The following is a 19,293-nucleotide window of genomic DNA, read 5'->3' as shown; positions in this document are numbered from 1 at the left end:
ACAGGCCCCCTGTTAACTACCTCACTTACTGCTGTTTACAGATCGTCTCTCTTGAAAACCACAAACTGCTGCTGAGGCTGTGGAGCCCCAAGAAGCCAAACAGAGTCTGAGTGGGCGCTAAAACCTGAGACACATTTGCACTTTACTGCTGCTGGTACAATAAATATACATGAATTACTTTAATTATGTATAAATACTTTTTATCAATAATAAAACGGTGTAATCTGTCATTAATTTGGACAGTTGAAACAACTGGAAACTCAATTATGAGGCTAATTTAATAGTCTGTGTAAACGTCGAACATCGATGCCACTTTTGTTTTCCTTCCTGAGCAGGTTGTAGAGTTCAGTGCTTTTCATCCTGTTGCTGTTTATTTTCCCTCTTGAAGCTAAAAATCAGTGTGAAGCAGCAGTGAAATCTGCATGGCCCTCTCGTTCGCAGCCTCGGCCCGACCAAAGTTGTGACCCCAGCTTAATTTTTGTGATTTGTGATTTCCTGAGCCCCCGAGAGCGAACACATGTCACAAGCACTCGCACGAGAAACAAAAATAATGAAAAGACTTTGAACAAATGAGGATTTTTCTGCAGCGACTTAGACATGAGACAGCTGCAGAGCTGGGACTCAATTATTCCATCTGCCATTTACAGAGTCTGTGTTTTAACGGTATTTATGCACAATGTTCTTTATGAATAATTTTACAGGACATTGATGCTTGTTAGCAGAATAAAACGTTATGAGTTATACATTTTCAGCTTAAGTCTGATTATTTTTGAGTCTCAGTCACATGAACTCTGACTATTAATCACAGATTTTTCGTTTTCTTGTTTTTTCTCCTTTCTTCTCCCTCTTTAATTTTTTGATTCTTGATTAATCCTCATTTACACATCTGATGTGGTCCGGTATCCGTGCTACTTCCAGAGGGACTGCCATTCACGTCGACTGCGGTTTGTGTAGAACGTCTATAGAAATTTGCTCCAACTAGAGCACCATATTTGACATATTATAAAGACATACACTGTGAACTGATGTCAGCCCTCAATAATAATAAATAAAGCTGGGAATAAAAATGCAACCCATGTTTTATTTTGAAAAATACCAGATCCACCATGCTAGCCAATGTCTCACTTCCTGTCTGGCTCATGTAATTTTATTTTATTTTTTTCACTTCATAAAAATTACTTGAGCATTCCATGAGGAGACTTTCTGGAGCTCCACATCTGGATCCATACCCTACCGCACCACAGCTGGTAAGAATGTTCTGATTGGACTGACTGATTATTGATCGCTGTGGAAGCTGTATGGAGTCAGGAACACATCTGCTTTCTACTCTGTGTAAACGAAGCATTGGTTCGGTAAAACTAATGTAGCCAGGCTTAGAATGCATCCTTCTCTCCTCACACACCTGAGCTGAGTTTACTAATGACCTCATACTGACTCATTAACCCAGGGGTGTCCAACCCTTGTCCTCAAGAACCCCAATCCAGCATGTTTAAGTTATTTTCCTGCTCCAACACACCTTAATCAGTGGTCATCAAGCTCCGCAGAAGCACCTGCTGAATAAAACCAGGTGTGATGAAACAGAAAAGCAAAGAAAACATGCAGATGGTGGCCATTGAGAACCAGGATGTTAAAACCTTGTAAAAGTCATTCCTCTCTTATTGGAAACTATTAGGTCTGTCATTATCAAAATATTATTTAAATTTACTATCACAAAATCATTGAGCATGATTACGAAGCTGTGCTGCTTTCAATGACTGTTTGAAATTCAAAAACCAGGAAGTAATCCTGGCTCCTTTCCTCCGTCTGAATCCAGGTTTTATATTTATTTCCTGGGTTACGTATCCCTACAGTGACTTCAATCCTAATTTAAATAAAGTTTATCTACCTTCTAGTGGTGGGACTCAATTAAAAAATAATCAAAATAATCAGAGGCTTTGTAGTCAATTAATTTTGATTAATCACATTTTAATCCTTCAAAACAATTTGCCCCAAGCTGTTATTGTTGTTAAAGGTAATGTTAGAGAGGCACAGATGACATAACCACACATTAATGAGTATTTTTCTATAACCACAAGGTCTTGCAGTTCAGGCACTGCAGTTAGAGCTACCACTTCCTGATATTTACTCATTTATAGGACATAAATAGTGAATGGGAATGTGTGCTTGGGCTCAAGCATGAATTTTTTAAACTTATTATATTTTTATAGTTAATTCTTCATTTTTAATGCAGTAAATTCCCACTCCTACGACCGTCGTCCGGCCCGTTGTGGTGCTTTGGTCATTCTGTTGGTTCTGTTTTACGTTTGCCCTCACCTAACAAACAAAAGCACTGAAAGCCTTTGTATCCAGTTAACTGATTACATCCCTGACTCCCATCCTGATGTGTTTGTTTTTAATGGTCAGTGACAGTTGACCTGTTTCTGTTTCTCACATTTATTGTTGTAATTCTGTTTTTATGATGCGTTTGTGGCCTGGCTTCCCCTAAAGAGGAAAGGAAACATTTCATTGCATAAATAAACACAATAACTGTTTATGAGAAAATAAATTACGTCTAACTCAACAAGACAAAGAAAATAAAAAGATTTAACTTTGATCTAAAGTGAATTTTAGCTTTTAACATGAACTGATGCTCTGAAGAAAGACAATTATCTAGTCATAAATGACCCTGGCTAAATGCCAAAGGTGAAAGGTCATCCTCTGTCTCCTGTCTGGATGCTCCAGACTCCAGCTCTGGATCTGATCCACATCTCCTCTGAGATTTAACTGTGTGGGTGGTAACAACACCCTGACTCTCAAACGCACAAACATTCATACACACGTCAGCCCAACACACACACACACACACACACACACACACACACACACACACTCCCACATGGATTGTTAAAACTGCCAGTAAAATCTCAGTGGGTTAATCCAAAGAAGCACTCTGACAGATTAACATCTTTCCAGAGAGTAGCTGAGTCCTTCAGCCTCTACAATAAAGGAATCAGCCGTGGTGGCAGCAGAAATAATGAGAATCGTGCACACTCCATTTACTCTGGAATGTATCTAAACCAGCGTCGCTCTCCATTGATCCTCATCAAAGCTGTAGCAAGAAAGAAATCTGAATCAAACACAGATCTAGTTTAATGTTTTTAGAGATTTTGCAGGTTAGGACCTTTGATCCTTTATGCAGTATTTAAAATTGTGAAGTAGGAGATCTGTGTCCCAAAATTAGAGACAAAACAAACAATGGTATTTAAGAAACTGCTTTACATGAAGAAATGACATTATATCAGCAGCAACCATAATGGGTTTACTTGTAAATAATCTGAGCTCTCAGTTACCATGACACCACACCTGGGCTCAGTCTCTACATGATTAGCTGATAAACTAGCCTGTTTGTGTGTTTGGTAATGTTGTCATTTGGCAGCTATCTGTACTGGGATGAAATGCTTCTACTAGTTTATAAATCACTCACTGACATGGGGGCAAAATTCATGTCGGACCTCCTTGCAGTATCTACACCCAGCAGGGCTCTGAGGTCCTTAGAAAGAGGCCAGCTGGTAGAACCAGGTCAGAACCAAACAGGGTGAAACTGTTTTTAGCTACCATGCTGCACACAGATGGAATCAGCTTTCTCCTGACCTCAAATCTTGTCTTGAAGAGCCTTTGAATGGATTTTTCCTATGCTGCACCTTCTGCACTGTAACTACTCACTCTTAAACTTTGCCTTTTTAATCTGATTCTGACATTAAATTGAATTTATATATTTTAAAATTTGATTTTAAAATCTGCTGTTTTATGTAGTCCTGTTAATTTTAATGTTTTATATTCTTGACGTTCTTTCTCCGGAAAAGCACATTAAATTTATTCTGTGTATAAAATGTGCGGTAACTGCCTTGGCTTTTGGAATATTGTCTAATAATTATGTAGGACTTCTATAAAACATTTCTACAGTGCTTCAAGAGATATTTTCCCAGTGAACACACACATGCACACACACCTTTTGGTGATAACATCTGCAGGAAGAAAATGGTAGAATAAAAAAAGAGTTGGGGTGAGTGATGAGTTTTAGAGGTAGAAACGGAGGACTGAAACCAATGAGAACAATCTGGGGTGAGATTCCCTGGTATGTTGGGATTATGGTAGGAGATAGCATTCCTGGAGCTCAATTTAGATAACAGGGGGCAGACCCAGAAGTCATAAGTGACTTCAATTAGCTTTCTGGAGCCAGCAAGCTTTCTTTAGTTCTATGTTCAATAAAGAGAAACAATTTTTAATCTCAAAATTTAATTTTCTTCCCAAAGAGTCAGGTAATTAAGCTAACTGAAAGTGATTTAACTAGCGATGACTTTAGGAAGTTGCTGTTTTCTCTCTTCACAGAATTACCACAGAACACCAGTGGTAGCAGGTGCAGCCCGCACCCCCAGGCAGCTGAATAAATCTGCTGTTGACTCAGATGAGTTACGATTCTGAAGCAGAAGCATCATTCATGCTGCACCTCTTATCTGCAACACCTAAACGACTCTAATGATGACAAACGAGGACCCCCACCTGTACAGATTCCTTTTCTAAATGCTTTCTGTAGATAATCTCGTTTATTGGATCAACATCACCTGCTGCACACAAATCAGTTCAATCTGTAAACCAGCAGGCGACTCGGGGAAGTTTTTACTGCCGGTGGAGGAACGGGCCCTATAAAGATGTTGTGTGGTCTGTTAAAGTCTGGTTCAGTACCACTGGTGTTGGTGCTCACGGAGATGCTAAAACTTTAACGGAGCCTTCATGATGTAGTTAAACAACACCAGAGTGTTTAAAACAGGAGTCTGATTTTTCTGGGGAAACTGATCTCAGAAGCTAAATCCTTCCCTCTCAGCAGAAATAAATTCCTGTTTTTATTGGACATAACCATCCGCAGCATTAATCCTTCTTTATTTGAGAGATTTTCATTATATGCTTGGTTTACTCGCCCTTGACATTTCAAAAATATTCAGTTCTGGGCTTTATGGAGAATTCCGCACAATCTTTCATTACGGGATACCGAGCCAGCTCTCGCTGATTTGTTTGCTCGGGGTCGCTACTCTAAAAAGTTCATCTCTGATGGAAGACCTTAAACTGATTTGCTGCGCAGATCTTAACCTGGAGAATTTGTTGAAATATTTTGGCGATTATTGTAAATTTAGTTGAGTGGATTATTAGAAATGTGTTTTTTTAGTGGATATTTTTCTTCATAATGGATGAAATAATGCTATAAATCAAGAAATGACTGCCAGATTCTCAGGCTTAGAAACATATAAAAAATATCCTAGAACTGGTTTAGAGTTTGATTAAAATTTCTATTGAAATTGATTTAGCCCTGCTGGTAGCATTTTAGCTCTGTGTTGGTTCCCATGTGCCTTTTTCTGCATCAGATGCTCTTCAGTAGGTTACGCAGTTTTCACCAAAACATCATGAAGGTAAAATGCAAAAAGAACATTTGTGTAATTTTCATCATTAACCCTCTGTATGCAGGCGTTGCAGATTTGCAATGTTAAAACCTACCTACCTGGTTACTCCACATACATATTTCATGAGCATTTTTTAACTCAGAAGTACCCCTGAAAGACTTAGTTGTTCGTCCTTTTATCAAAACTTATTTAGAGCCTGAGAGGGTTAAGTCAACTCTATGTTTGTGTCCTCGAATTCACTGTAAAGCAGCATGCACAGTTGAGTCAAACATCATGGCTGCTCACACTTATGCTGAGGGACCTGGTGGACCAAAGCTTTTTGGGGGGCTGAAGTTTCATCTACATTCCGTCTCTCGCCGAGCTGCAAACTGTTGGAGACAACTTGTTAATGGCATTCCCGAGGGGGTTCACAAAGTGTTTTGAAACATTAACAGAGGTTATCAATTTCTTTGCATGAACTGCAGGTCCTTGCTCTAGTGTCTCAGGATTTTTAATTTGTGAGAGAGCGTTTGTCTCAAAATTGGTCACAAGAGTTGACGTCGCAGGTGTTTGGAATGCCACCGGAATTCCATGAGTCAGAGAGGGAAATAAACATAAAACAACTGTGGGAGGCATGGACGTAGATTTGACTTTAGAAGTGGGAGACACACAACCAACCCAAAACTACGTCCGTGGTGGGAGGGACTAGTGATGTAGGAAGCCAAGTTGTGACTGATTGGAGACAAAAACAATGCAAATACAACAAAAAAAGAGCATCCTTGCACCGGTTGTTATTGTAACTATAAACTTTGGTTGTCAGTATTGGTCCAAGTTTTGCTCATTTTCTAACAGTTAGCCAAGTAATCTAGCCTGTCAGTTTGCTGGAGCAAATTGATGGTCTAGCTATACTTCAGCCAGTCTGATGGCTGGCCAATCACAGCACTCTATCAGCTTGGTTTGTGTCTTCTTCAACAACACAATGGCAGACTTGGACTATTTAGACTTGGGCTTTACTTTGACTCAAGAGCAGATAGAGGTATTTACGTTTATTTAGAAAAGGGATGCATTTGCATGTTCTCTGATGGTGCATTACAGACTGCCTTGTTGAAGGACATCCATAGCGATGAGACTATCATGTTGTTTGCTATCCAATAGCATGCAGGAGACAGTTTGAAAGACAATCGTAGATCTTGCCCCTTGACTGAGAGCTGTCAGTGGGTCGTGGCCAGACTATTTATTCACATAGCATGGCTTGCCAGGCTAACTAACAGTCACAGCCAAGATAAAAAATCTCACTTCTCCCAGCAAAAACCTGTTAGTGATTGTTTCTAAATCTCTGCTCATTTTCTCAGATTTCTGTGTTTAAATTCTGGTTTGGACTTTGATTTCTGTTGCAAGAGAAAACATTTTGTTTTTACTCTTTTATTTTGTTATTTAAAGACTTCCTAAAGATTTTCTCTCTGCAATCTCCTGAGCCGGCCTACAGTTGTAGGCATTTACATTCCACTTTGATACCGTCTTCAGATCCTGGTCTTACTGTGCCACGGCCCTTGGAAGCAGAGATAAAGGTAGAACCTTGATGTCAGAAGTTCAGATAGGACCGGGTCTACCTGTCACTCTTTGAGCAAGCTTTAATCACTGGCACCTAATCTGAAACCCTGGGCTCCTACTCCACGGCTCTGGGTAGGGTATATAGGGATGTAGTATTTTTCCTGTAAATTGTTAGTATTAGTACGGCAATCACCCCAGCAGATGTTTGCTGTAACCTCAGAGTGAAGCTGTAAAAAGGTCCTGCTGTAAATTCACCAAACTCAGCTGCTCAGAGTTTGTGAGATGGAAATGTAGTCAGGCATGTCAGAGTTATGACTACACACTCGAGAGGTTTTATTCATGTGGTCTGAGATTCTTTTACAGGAGCATCCCTACTGTGCAGACGACATTATGTGTGTTCACTATTGTTACACTAAAACGGCTCCACACATGCGCACGGCTCTCTGCTGCATGGATAGCATGTTTACTTGGAGCTGATTCCATTTTAGAACATGTTTGGAGTCAAACACACGTTTTATCGTTTTCCAGTTGGATTTTGCAACTCCTTTCCACATGAAAGTGTTTGAACGCATCACTGCCCCCTGCAGCGCGAGCCGACCAAAGAGGAGGTTTCTGTTTTGGATTTAGAACAGTTTTGAAGCGATTTCTTTAAAATACAAAATAATGTTATAAATGTTACACAGAATCGGGATCAAAGGTTTGGCCACTGAAACCACAACAGAAAAGTTTGCCTCTTGTTGTGTTTCTTGTTTTTCTAACCCTAACCCAAACTGACAGCCATTTATGAAGCCGTGTTTACACTCCACTGCCGTACCACAACAACGTTTCAGTGTCTAGACGGACAGAAAGTTGCTCGTAGAAGTTTAATCTGAATCAGCGTGGTCACAAGCGGTGAGATGCTAATTAGCGGCTATCAGCATGAGAACATGGGCCTGTTTACAAAGCAGCTTTTGCATTGTCAGAAGGTTTTAACGACATGCGACTTCCCATGCATAACATTTTAAAAGACATAGAAGTTGTAATGGTTTTTGTACTAGGTTGTGAGGAGTGCAGCAACATGGCAACCACTACACACGACACACAAACCGATTCTCTCTCAAAGCAGTCTGGAACACAGTGGCGGTTTTACCATTAGGCATAGGTCGGCGGCCACCTGGGGCCCCCTTGTGTTGGGGAGCCCCCTAGCCCTGACCGCCAGCACCCCTCTGTTAATGCCACAATATTCTTATGTCCAATCCCGTCACCACCGACGGGATTGGACACGCGCACTTCTCATTACCATAATTCCTGAAACGTTCAAGATATCTGTAAAATTCCAACAGTGCTGAAAAGGTTAAAAATGGGTCTTGTCGTGCATATACAATACATTACGGTAGCCTCCAGGATTTCCTGTCAAGAGCGCAACGAATCACAACACAGATTCAGAGACGTGCTGAGTTTGTCATTCAAAATGCTCCGTTTTATAACTTTTGAATGGCTGATCAGATTCAAAAATCCCAACGGTTCATAAAAGTACATAAAAGCAGCTTTCCAACGATCTATAGCATGAAGCAATCAGAGTTATGGAAATCCTGCTGTACAGCCTAATTGAAACAGAGCACAGCGGAGCACAGCGCTGCGGTGAAAGCGGATAACGGAACGGGAAGCTAATTAGCACAAAAAGCCAGCATAAAATTATGGAAATGCCTCAAAGAAAATCAACACGATCTATTAGGTGTCCCAGAAGGGTTATATCTGAAGACAGTGACCACGAAGAAGGACAGATCTCCAGTGAACCAGGGTATGACTGTTTGTTCAGTCTTTATTTTTTTATTTGAACAACCCTCAACTATTTGCTAATTGTAAGATTCAGCTTCATTCCAGCATTATTTATCTTTTTACAATAAATAATTATTTTTGCTAAAACAAAAGTTTTTGGTATAGCAGTGCACGGTGTGCAAGAGAAACACCCCATGGCAGTGTGAGGTGTGCAGAGTGAGACTCTGCCTGCAGATGGAGAGAAACTGCTTCAAGGCCTACCACATCAAATAAAAATGTCTGAAAGTTTACAAAAATAAATGGTCTTAAAACTGCTAAAAAAAGATACCAAGGTTCAAACTTTTTCAAGAATAGATGCATTGCAGTTCAAAGCTTAAATTGTTCATTCCAAACTGTTTGCCCATATGATTTTGAAGTTCCTGTTCAGTAATAAATGTAAAAAACAAAAATCCATTTTTTGCTTTTTTCACTTTTAGGCGGATTTTTTAAAGGCTTTCATAGAAATAAATTCTAAATACAAACCATACACTGAAAGCTGAGGTTGTTCTGAAAAAAGGAGAAGAGTTACACACACGTTGCACTTTTTAGTACAATTTTACAGCCATATAAAAAAATACAAGCCGGCCCTGTTATAATTATGGTCATAAGAGGGTTATTAAGACGGCGATGCACAAACAGGAAGTGATTGGTAGTCATTCCACTCCAATCCAGTTGGTGGTGGTAATGCACCAAATTATTGTTTGCCAAGTGTCATAAGACCAGAAATAATAAGAAGAAGAGAGGTGGGAGCGTTCGTAAAAAACTCAAAGCGATAGTCAAAACATGAAGCATGAAATGGAGTTATCCTTGTGGCTCCAATAAGAGAAAGCAGCAGCTTGCTTTAAAAAAGCTTTCATTTTCACTTCTGAAAGTGACGTCGTTTTTCGATGTAAACAGGAAGCAGAAAAGGAAAGACATTGGAAAATGTTTAAAGGGAGGAAAACAGAACAAAATGGAAAATAGAAAAAAAACAAAGGCAAAAGCACAGGAGCACTGTCAGGAAAAAGAAAGCAGAGCAAATATTGAAAGCGCTCAAAAGGAGGCAAATACAGGAAAAAAGAGGAGGACTAATAAAAAGGGAAAGTAACTCATGTCAGAAGAGGGGAGAATTTTGCAAATCCAGTTAAAGGTAAGATTGTCGAAAATTTTGTGTAAGGGGCCCCATGTCTGTGTTTGCCTTGGGCCCCCAAATTGCTAAATCTGCCACTGCTGGAACACATCTGGAGATCAATTCAGTTTAGTTTCAGTCAGTCAAAAATCAACAAATGCTGATCTAAAAAATAAAGTGATGACTGATTAGAACTGTGCATCTGTATCAACACGGAGAATTCAGCAGGAGGAGGGAGCGGCAGAACACGGCAGGATGTGAAGTCTTATTTCCTGATCCTTGGACATCTCTCCTCTGATTGGCTAACAGCATCACGACTCTACCACTGACTCTGTTTGCTCTGCAGCATTGATGTTTTATCTCCACAAATAACACAAGCCTGGAGGAGTTCTGCTGTGTGGTGGAGTTGCTAATGTTAACGGTTAGCTTCTGCTAGCAGAGACATTCTCTGCTGTTTCCTGGACGCTAAACCAACAACAGCCTTCCCTGCCGTGAGTCCAGATGGGTGGGTCCATGAATGTTAAGTGACAGTGTGACATAGATCTGTCAGGATTTGCTAATCCTAGAGTTTCACCGTCTGTTTTCTATCAGAAGCTAATGCAGGAGATAGGTGTAGGAGACTATTTTTCATGTTCAGCCTGCATGAAAAACCCATTAGAATCAGAAATAATCTATAAAACATGGTTTCTCAGTGTTCCAAACCTTCAAGTAACAAATTTATTATGGTTCTATTTGATGAATTTGAGTATTTGGTGACAGTCACAGTCCTAGAGAGAGAGAGAGAGAGAGAGAGAGAGAGAGAGAGAGAGAGAGAGAGAGAGAGAGAGAGAGAGAGAGAGAGAGAGAGAGAGAGAGAGAGAGAGAGAGAGAGAGAGAGAGAGAGAGAGAGAGAGAGAGAGAGAGAGAGAGAGAGAGAGAGAGAGAGAGAGAGAGAGAGAGAGAGAGAGAGAGAGTGTGTGTGTGTGTGTGTGTGTGTGTGTGTGTGTGTGTGTGTGTGTGTGTGTGTGTGTGTGTGTGTGTGTTGGAGTCATTATTTACCTACAAGTGTTTCCAGTACAGCAACAAGAGCCAGAACAGATTTCCAGGGTAGAAAGAAACCCCAGAAAAGTAATTTTGGAAATGATCTGGAACCTTCAGGGTGAGTGGGAAGCTCTCAGCACTTGGGGTTTGCATTTCAGTTTGTTCCAGTGATCATTAATTAGAAAGGTGCCTATAAAGAACCAAAGGGAATGACCCTTTACGCCAATGACTTGGCTGCTGATGAGCTACTTGCTGTGTGACTGTGGAGGAATCAGTGGTGCATTGATGAAGAGTTTAATGCCTTTGACTTTATATGTGTGGAAGACATTACAGAAAGGTGGTGGGGTGTTACATAAACTGTGCAGGTTTCATCAAACACTTCTCATAAAGAAAAAAACTTACAAAAAACCCACCACTTCTACACCTCGCAGGCAAACCCAATAAATCTGTTCTACAATAGTTGCTCTCCAGCTCCTGATGGTGGGGACCTCCCTGTTAACTCCCCCAAAACCTCATGTCTGGCAGGTGAAAAGAACTGGCTGTTGAAGCCGTGCTTCATGCCAGGTAGGAAGACCTCAGCATTTTAAACTGCAGGGAGACTTGGAAACATGTAAAGTGGGCCCTCACAGTAACAGAGTCAAACATGTATTACTTTGTTCAGCAGGACTGTTTCAAGCGTACATGTGTGAAAAGGAGGTTTCATGCTGGATTTCATTACACACCACACAGTCACTGCTTCAGTCAGATGACAGATGACTTTAGAAAGAATAACAGTTTGTTAGGACAACAGCAGGGAACGCACAGGACTTTTCTCCTGATTGAAACCAGCTGCCACTCAACCAGCACCAGAACCTGAACCTGAAACCGTGATCCTCATCCTATGAATCAGTGAAATAGAGAGTGCTATCAGAGCAGAGCCGGTTTTTCGCACCAACACACACAGAGAACCTGATGCAGACAGTGTGTGCAGCTGCAGAAACACATTTCCCATGTCTGCATTTGTGTCCATCCAAGAGTTAAACAGAATGAGGCGAACCTCAGCAGCATGTGGTGTTTCACACACGCGGTCGCCATGCTTGTCCTTTAGTGGGGACATCAATTTTTAAAGGCTTAAGAGCAAATCTGGAACCAGATTTTCTACAGATTTATAAATGCCACTCTTCAAGGCATCACTAATCGCTCTAGTGAGTATTGAAGGGGCGGTCTCACAGAAGTGATGGTGCAGTTTTGGCCCTTGGACCACCACAGAAGAGCTGGATTTGAACCTTCAACCCTCCCATTATTGGACGGCCCCCTCTACCTGAACCACTCTTTACCTTCTCTGGGTGAACATGAACATGTGTGAAAAGTAGAAAGCAACTATTGACCAAGTTGTTTAAACATCACGTTAAAGCCGTGCGTGTGAGAAAAGCTCATTTATCTCTTACCTTCTGCAGCCACAGCGTGTTGTTCTCCATTATGCTCTCCAGGTGCTGCAGTTTCTGCGCCGACCATTCTCCATCCATGGGAGGAGAGTCCCTCTGAACAACGCTTGCCCCGCTGTGAGAGCCTCCGTGTTGTTCCGTCTGTGATGGCGGTCCTCCACCCTGACACCCATCCGCCTCTGGCAGGATGAAGGTGTAGCTGCACTGACCGTGCTGGATGCGGTGAAACCTCTTTCGTTTTTCTGCGCCTCCTCCTCCACTGCCGCCACTTCCTCCTTTCCTCTGGGCTCTTCCAGCTCCGGCTCGCTCCGTGCTTCCAACGCCAGCTGCATCAGCAACAGCTGACCAGGTCCAAAGCAGCAGCAGCAGCAGAAACCCCCAGGTGAGATTCAAGCCTTTCATGACAGTACTTTACCTGTAATAAAGCCCCAGCGTTGAGAAGGTCAAGAGAAGACTGTTTGCACTTTGACCTCAGTTCACCTTAAGAAAACATCTGTGTGCAGGATTCATGCACAAGTCTCAGCAAGCAACCCATGAGGTCCGATCCTGCTCCGATGTCCTCTTCTATTCTCTTGCGAATTACACTTTTAAAGAGCAACACCCGTTTATGCAAGCTGCCTCCTGATCCACTCACTAGTGGCAAGAAGTGTCTCCTCACTTCTCCAACCTGGATCTTGAATCTTGTGGTCCGCTTTCTCTCAAACAGACAAGTCCACTGGTTTGACATAAAGCAGGTTCTTCATGTCTTTGTTGAAATGTCTCATGTTAAATTCAGTTCAGATCCACCCAGGATAAAACAGAGATGGGAAAACACCAAATGAGCCAAAGAAAGGCAGCGAATGTGAGGAGAAACATACAAATCTGCGTAATGCAAGGTTAGATAATAAAAGATAAACTTAGATAAAATGAAACAAGATTCATTATTTTGCCAGTAAATATTCAAAAATTTAAACAAAGAGAAAAGTTAATTAGTCCTCCCACCCTTCTCTGGTGGCTCCAGCTTCAGAAATGGCTGTAGAGAATCACTTCTGCCTCTTTCTTATCTGGGACCGGCTGAGAAAAGAGGGAAGGAGCGAGGGACAGAAGAGGGGAGGTAAGGGGAGGAGGGAGGAAAGACCCAAAAGACGAAAAGGGAGGAGTGGAGCGATGGGAGACATGAGGGAGGTCTATTAGAGTGCCCTCTCTAAATGTGAGCTGAGAGGAAAAAAAGGACGGAGCCAGAAAAAGGAAAAGTGGGAGATTAAAGGACAGAAAAGAGATGAGAGAGAGAGAAGTACAGAGCAGCGGGCTGATAACAGAAAGAGAGAAAGAGCTTTAACTTCGGACACAGAGGAAAGACAGACAGAGAGTGAGAGGTCCTGTAGTTGCTGTAATCTTCTTTCTGACTGATCTTTCACATCTGAAGTAAATGCCAACTCCTTGTATGGTCATTCACACTGAGCCGAATCTGGAGATTCTGTCCTCTAAACACAGCCTTGCTCTGGGGCTTCGCGGGGCATCAGCGGTCGAGGCAGACCACATATTTCAAGATGAAAACGGGCCGACTCTGGATGCAGCGTCCTCGCTGCTTGTCCTCCATCCTGCTGTGCTTCACTCTACATGAAAATACATACAGAGATTAGTTCCAGATAGATGGCTCTGGCCCAGCCTTGTGAAATGTAAGCTTTACACGTGGAGAGATAGTTTGTTTGCACAGTGATAAACTATTCTGCAAATGTTAACCGACACAAACACAGAAATAAAAACGTTAGATAAAAGCCACGAGTGAAGGGATCAGATCTGCACGAGAAGATCGAATCCCAAAACGTGTCTAAAATGACATTTTAGATTAAGTCAAAGCAAGTTTTGTGTTTCATTTTTAAAGGATGCTGTTGCTTCACCATCATCCATCAGTCACATGACTCACAGATAAAAAGCTGCTCTTGTCATCTCCTTTTATTCATTGTGACAAAAAGCGTTTTTTTATTTTTATTTTTTATTTTTGGTCTGGCCTGGCCTCCATCTACTGTTACTGCTGCTGCATACATCTTCTTTTCTGCCAGGCCGGGTCACTCTCTTAATGTTAGCCAATTGGACCTTTGGGAGAAAGCAGAGAGGTTACACAGCGAGTGGCTTCTGCCCCAACCAGAATCATTCTCATGGGAACAGGATGAACAGAGAGCTGATGTTCCTGCTAGCTCTGCATCTCTGAGCAGCTGAGAGAGAGAGAGAGAGAGAGAGAGAGAGAGAGAGAGAGAGAGAGAGAGAGAGAGAGAGAGATATTGTCCCACATGATCATTTGTTTTAATGGAAGTATACAAAACAGAATGCTGTGTTTGGATTGTTTATTTGTAGTTTAATAAAGTCTGACTCTTATCACTGGAAGGAAGAGTGAGACTTTCCTGACTTTTTTCATCAAGGCGATGCAGCACTTAAAGGGATATTCCACCAAAAATAGAACATTTGTCTATTGACATATTTCCCAGTGTTAAGTAAGAAAAATCCATTTTAATCAGCCCAGTCATTCTCCTGACCCAGATGTACTCTTTTTGCTTTAGCCTAGCATAAAACACAGTCAGTGAATGGATCCAACATTGTGAGTAAAAACGTCCTTAAAATCACTCAGATGTGATCCAAATTCTGCTTGGTGACCTAAATAATCCAACTGACTGCAAGTGAAAATAATTAGTAATATAAAGGAATCAGAGGCACCATTTTAGATTTGGGACTACTTCAGGACAACGCACACTTGGTCACCTAACTCCTGTGAAGTCGCACACCACCACTGAGGTGAGGTCTTCTACAGAGCTAGCCACTAATGGTGGCACCATTAGTGGCTAGCTCTGTAAAAGACCTCAGGAGAGGTCAAAACTATCTGCAAAAAGGTAAAACAACCGTTCCTGTGTTAAAAAAGAACCAAATAATGCAACTGGATCAGGGATGCACAACATGTCGTCATCAATGTCGGAATCGGTTTGATAAATAAACTGGGCCGATGTTAACAACCGATATTTTTTCCATCTTGTTTCTATTTGTTTATCTGTTTCAGAGTGTGAAAGGGGCGGTGTGTTTGTTTAGTGATGTAATCATCTCAGAAGCGTAAATGTGTGTGGTGCAGGTACACAATAATGTCAATTCAGCTTTAATCGTTTTCACTCTACAGAAAATCTGCAGATTTTAGAAGCAAGTCAGTATATCGGTTATGGGACATAACAGTGATATTACTATCGGAGGTCAATATCGCCCAAAATATTTCATACCAGTGCATCGTTAAATTGAATGTATTATTTAGAGAAATGAGGAAATATAAAATTATGAAAGAATCAATAGGAAACATCTTGTTGATACCTCTCAGGTAGTGATTGTTGGCAATGATCTTGTTTATGTCAATCATCTTAAAACTGAAGCGTAATCAATAGACGATGTGTTTTAGATGCTTTCTGCTGCCTTTTCCCTGATTGAAACAAATGAATGGCCTTGTTATCACATCTAACAGAAGCCTGTTAATGACCCGTTTCTTCTAATCAGAAGTCTGAGCCATGCAGGGCAGTGGGTCTCCAGGACAATGAGAGGGGAAAGCGATCAACATGAGATCCAACTGGAAGAGATTTTCATGTAAGAGGATGCTTTAGTGAAACTTAAAGTTTACACTTAATAAGGATGATGATTTAAAAACAGAAAACCAGAGAACTGGAAGTTATTAAAATGTTGAATTCATGTAACGACTGGAGAAGAGATGCATCAGTCCTCGTCTCCGTCAGCAATGACACCTCATGAACCAGAAACGTTAACCATCTTGGACCCTTCCTTATCTCCACCTTTAATCTGAACCAAGGCTTCCTCACAGCATCACACACTCAGAACTTTATTAGAAAATGGAAACAATCTGAGTGTGGTGTAAAATACAGCGTGTTCCTCATAAACGTAAAAACATGATGAGGCAGCAGGCTGCCTGGATGAGGCATGTAGGTAATTCCTACAACGATTAGTGGTTTCCAAACCAGACCGCTGCAAAAAGAATGAAATAGGCCCAACTCTTTAATGCTGGACGTTAAAGTGACTGTAAAATACTCGGCTTGAGGCATAAAGAAGTTGTGTTAAAGTCATTTCCATCTGTCAGATCGGCCTGCTTGCTTTCCAGGTCAGGATGAGGGTGAAAACACCACGGATTTAGTGAAAAGATGGACAGACCTTCCCTCATAAATCATCCAGCTGCTCAAACTTTCTCAGCCCTAAAACAAACATTTTAAGCCTCAATTAACTCAAATATCAGAGAAGGAGAAACAGCCGGCTGCTACCACTTCAACTTTAGGACAAATCAGAGTCCAGAAAAGAAAAACACCATCTGAAGTCACGGACAACAGAATATGTTTGGACCTAGAAAACTGCGACTGGTGTTTAGTGCTATCCGGTTTCCTCTGGAAATGTGGGTTTCCAGTTCCAGTGGACGTGGATTCAGGGAAGGTCGTAGGGACCATTCCAAGCTTAGCTTGTTTGCAGATTCACTATAAAAGCTTCAAATTTAGATTTTATAAATATATTTATTTCTGTTTTTTTTTTTTTTTTTTTTTGCTAAAAGGTAACTTCATGGAGCCCAGGAAGCCCAATAAGTTCAGACTGACCTGAAGTCTGTCCTCATCAGTTGTGAGTTTTGTTTTTTATGTCTGTAATTCAGGCTGACACCAGGAGAAACGGAGGGTATGTGAGTCATGAACCAGACCTTTCACCCCCCATCTCTGTGGGAACGGATGAGGATGTGTTTTTTTTATTCCAGGATTTAATTTCAGCCATGTTTCTTTTTGTTGTCCCTTTTCTAAACTTAATTCTCGCCTTTTTTCTGTTCTCTCTCCCCCACCCTCTCACTCCGTCTCTCTCTCTTTCTCTCTCTCTCTCTTTCTCTCTCTCTCTTGCTCTCTCTCTCTCTCCCTCTCTCTCTCTCCCTCTCTCCCTCTCTCTCTCTCTCTCTCTCTCTCTCTCTCTCTGTCCCTCTCTCGCTCTTGCTCTCACTATCGCTCTCTATCTTGGTGGCTCGTTTATCACATCAGTGTTTGGTGAATTCATTTAGGACTTTTGTTTTTCAGACTAAACTGAGGGTTTATATCTTTAATCCATACTGGGAAGTTATTATGATGTTTGCATGTGAGAAAAGATAAACTGACGAGTGTTTTTAGTTTGATTTCCTCACAATAAACTCGTTCACATGATGAATTTGATGTTGGTGTTTTTCCAACATTTAAATGTAAAAGGATCCATGTATGTTGGTTTCCTTCCTGAAATGATTACTTCAGATAAAGAAGCAGAATGAGATTAGAGAGACAAATTAAAACTCTTATTAAAATTATTATGGAGACAAAATAGATTAAATAAAAAACCAATCAAAACAAAGAAATAAAAAAGACACAGGAGGATTTCCTGTCTCAAGCCTGAAGCAGAAAAAAAGCCATTTGGCCCTTTGTTTGAAATGAGTCTGCAGAAATAATCTAATCCCTGTAGATGGGGAAAAAAAGACATTTGAGTGGTTTCGTTGTTCATGTTTGCATTTTTTAATCTCAACTAATATTCATAAAAGCCAAAAAACACAAGTTTGAACCTACACTGTATTATCTGTAGAGCACTGTGCAAAACTAGAGCAGCCAGCAGAGAAAAGGGCATGAGCTGCTCATGTTGACCTGATTTCACATGATCGTAAATCACACCATTCATTCTCTTACCTGCATCAGAATGTTTAAATCTGAGGAAACCTCGGCTCCAGCTCACTGAGTCAGCTCTCTGACGACCTGCGGATGGAGGATCCGCCACCTCACGCCGCCTGCAGCCCGTAGAAGTGTCTTTAGTTAAATGTTATGTAAGTTGGATGGCGTGACCAAATGGTGCACATCCAAAGTCTCTAAGTTTCACAAAATAAAAACGGTCCAGATGGCTTCGGTTGTTAGGGCGCTGCGCAAACACGACACACTGAATGAAAGCAAACGAGGCCTCTAGCAACCAGCAACTTTCTGTCTGAGCCAGGCTCTTTGAATAGAATCTTAACTAATAATAGCATGCTAATGGGGAGATTTACCACACACACACACACACACACGCAAACACACACACACAGGCATTGTGCTGAGTGCTCTGAAATATCTACAGACCATACATGCGTGAAAATTAAAACAAAATGGGGCTGGACGGGGTCCCAGTGAACAGCGTCTGTAAAGAGCTGTTTATTCTGATTAAAGGTCGCCTGTTTGGCTCTTTCTGTATTTCAAATCCTGCACTTGTTTGTGTCGCGTCTAAAAGGGCCTTTATTCTGGGTTTTTATTAGATATGATAGCTGTGTGCTAATTTAGGTGCTGTGCTAAATTAGGGTGTGTGTGTGTGTGTGTGTGTGTGTGTGTGTGTGTGTGTGTGTTGCGCAGATGGAGGATCATAAACACTTTATGTAAACAAAACTCAAATCTGACGTTGTGGCGCAGTCCTGATGGACGAGGTCACGACCTTTCTTCCACGTTTTAATACTCAACACCTGCAAAAACACATGAAACCCGAGAGGCTTTTATTTACACACACTGAATAAATGGATGAACAAGTGAGGAGATGACAGGATTAATGGCTATTTCAGGCCTGTTGAGCAAAGATATTTCAGAATAAAACTAAACATTACTTTATTATTAGCTGAGACAAGTCACTTAAGCACAGCTGTGGAGCTTTTTTCTTGCTGCAAATTTTAAGATTTACAAAAAAATAAATTCTGAAGATGGAAAGAAAAGAGTGAACAGGTTCGACGTGTCACCACTTCATAGACTACTGTGCAGCAAATAATCCTGACTCTCACCTTGAAGGGGAAAGCTGGTGGGAATTTTCGGGAAAGAGGATTACAGATCAGGCAAACTCCAAACAACAAAAGGAGCTTTTTTCGCTTTCTTGTAGAGAAGTGGCAGTTAGCCACCAAAACCCCAACACATCAAATAAAATCTAAAACATGCTGGTCTTTTATTTATTCAGCCAGTTGTTTCTGCAG

General features: G+C 41.2%; 1 protein-coding gene across 1 annotated transcript in view; it reads right to left on the bottom strand.

Moving 5' to 3' along the window:
* Positions 1-18,286, bottom strand: part of angpt4 (angiopoietin 4) — a 91,948-nt gene extending 73,662 nt beyond the window's left edge. The window contains exons 1-3 of the mRNA XM_015958502.3: positions 18,002-18,286; positions 12,946-13,906; positions 12,315-12,726 (exon numbers count right to left, since the gene is read on the bottom strand). Coding sequence (XP_015813988.1) covers positions 12,315-12,713 — 399 coding nt within the window. The 5' untranslated portion in view covers positions 12,714-12,726; positions 12,946-13,906; positions 18,002-18,286. The remainder of the gene's footprint in view (positions 1-12,314; positions 12,727-12,945; positions 13,907-18,001) is intronic.
* Positions 18,287-19,293: the final 1,007 nt, after the last annotated feature.

The sequence above is a fragment of the Nothobranchius furzeri genome, chromosome 3 (genome assembly GCF_043380555.1).
Source record: "Nothobranchius furzeri strain GRZ-AD chromosome 3, NfurGRZ-RIMD1, whole genome shotgun sequence".
In the NCBI taxonomy this organism is placed as follows: Eukaryota; Metazoa; Chordata; class Actinopteri; order Cyprinodontiformes; family Nothobranchiidae; genus Nothobranchius; species Nothobranchius furzeri.
The sequence above is the reverse complement of the archived record's forward strand: the minus strand, read 5'-3'. Positions and strand labels throughout refer to the sequence as shown.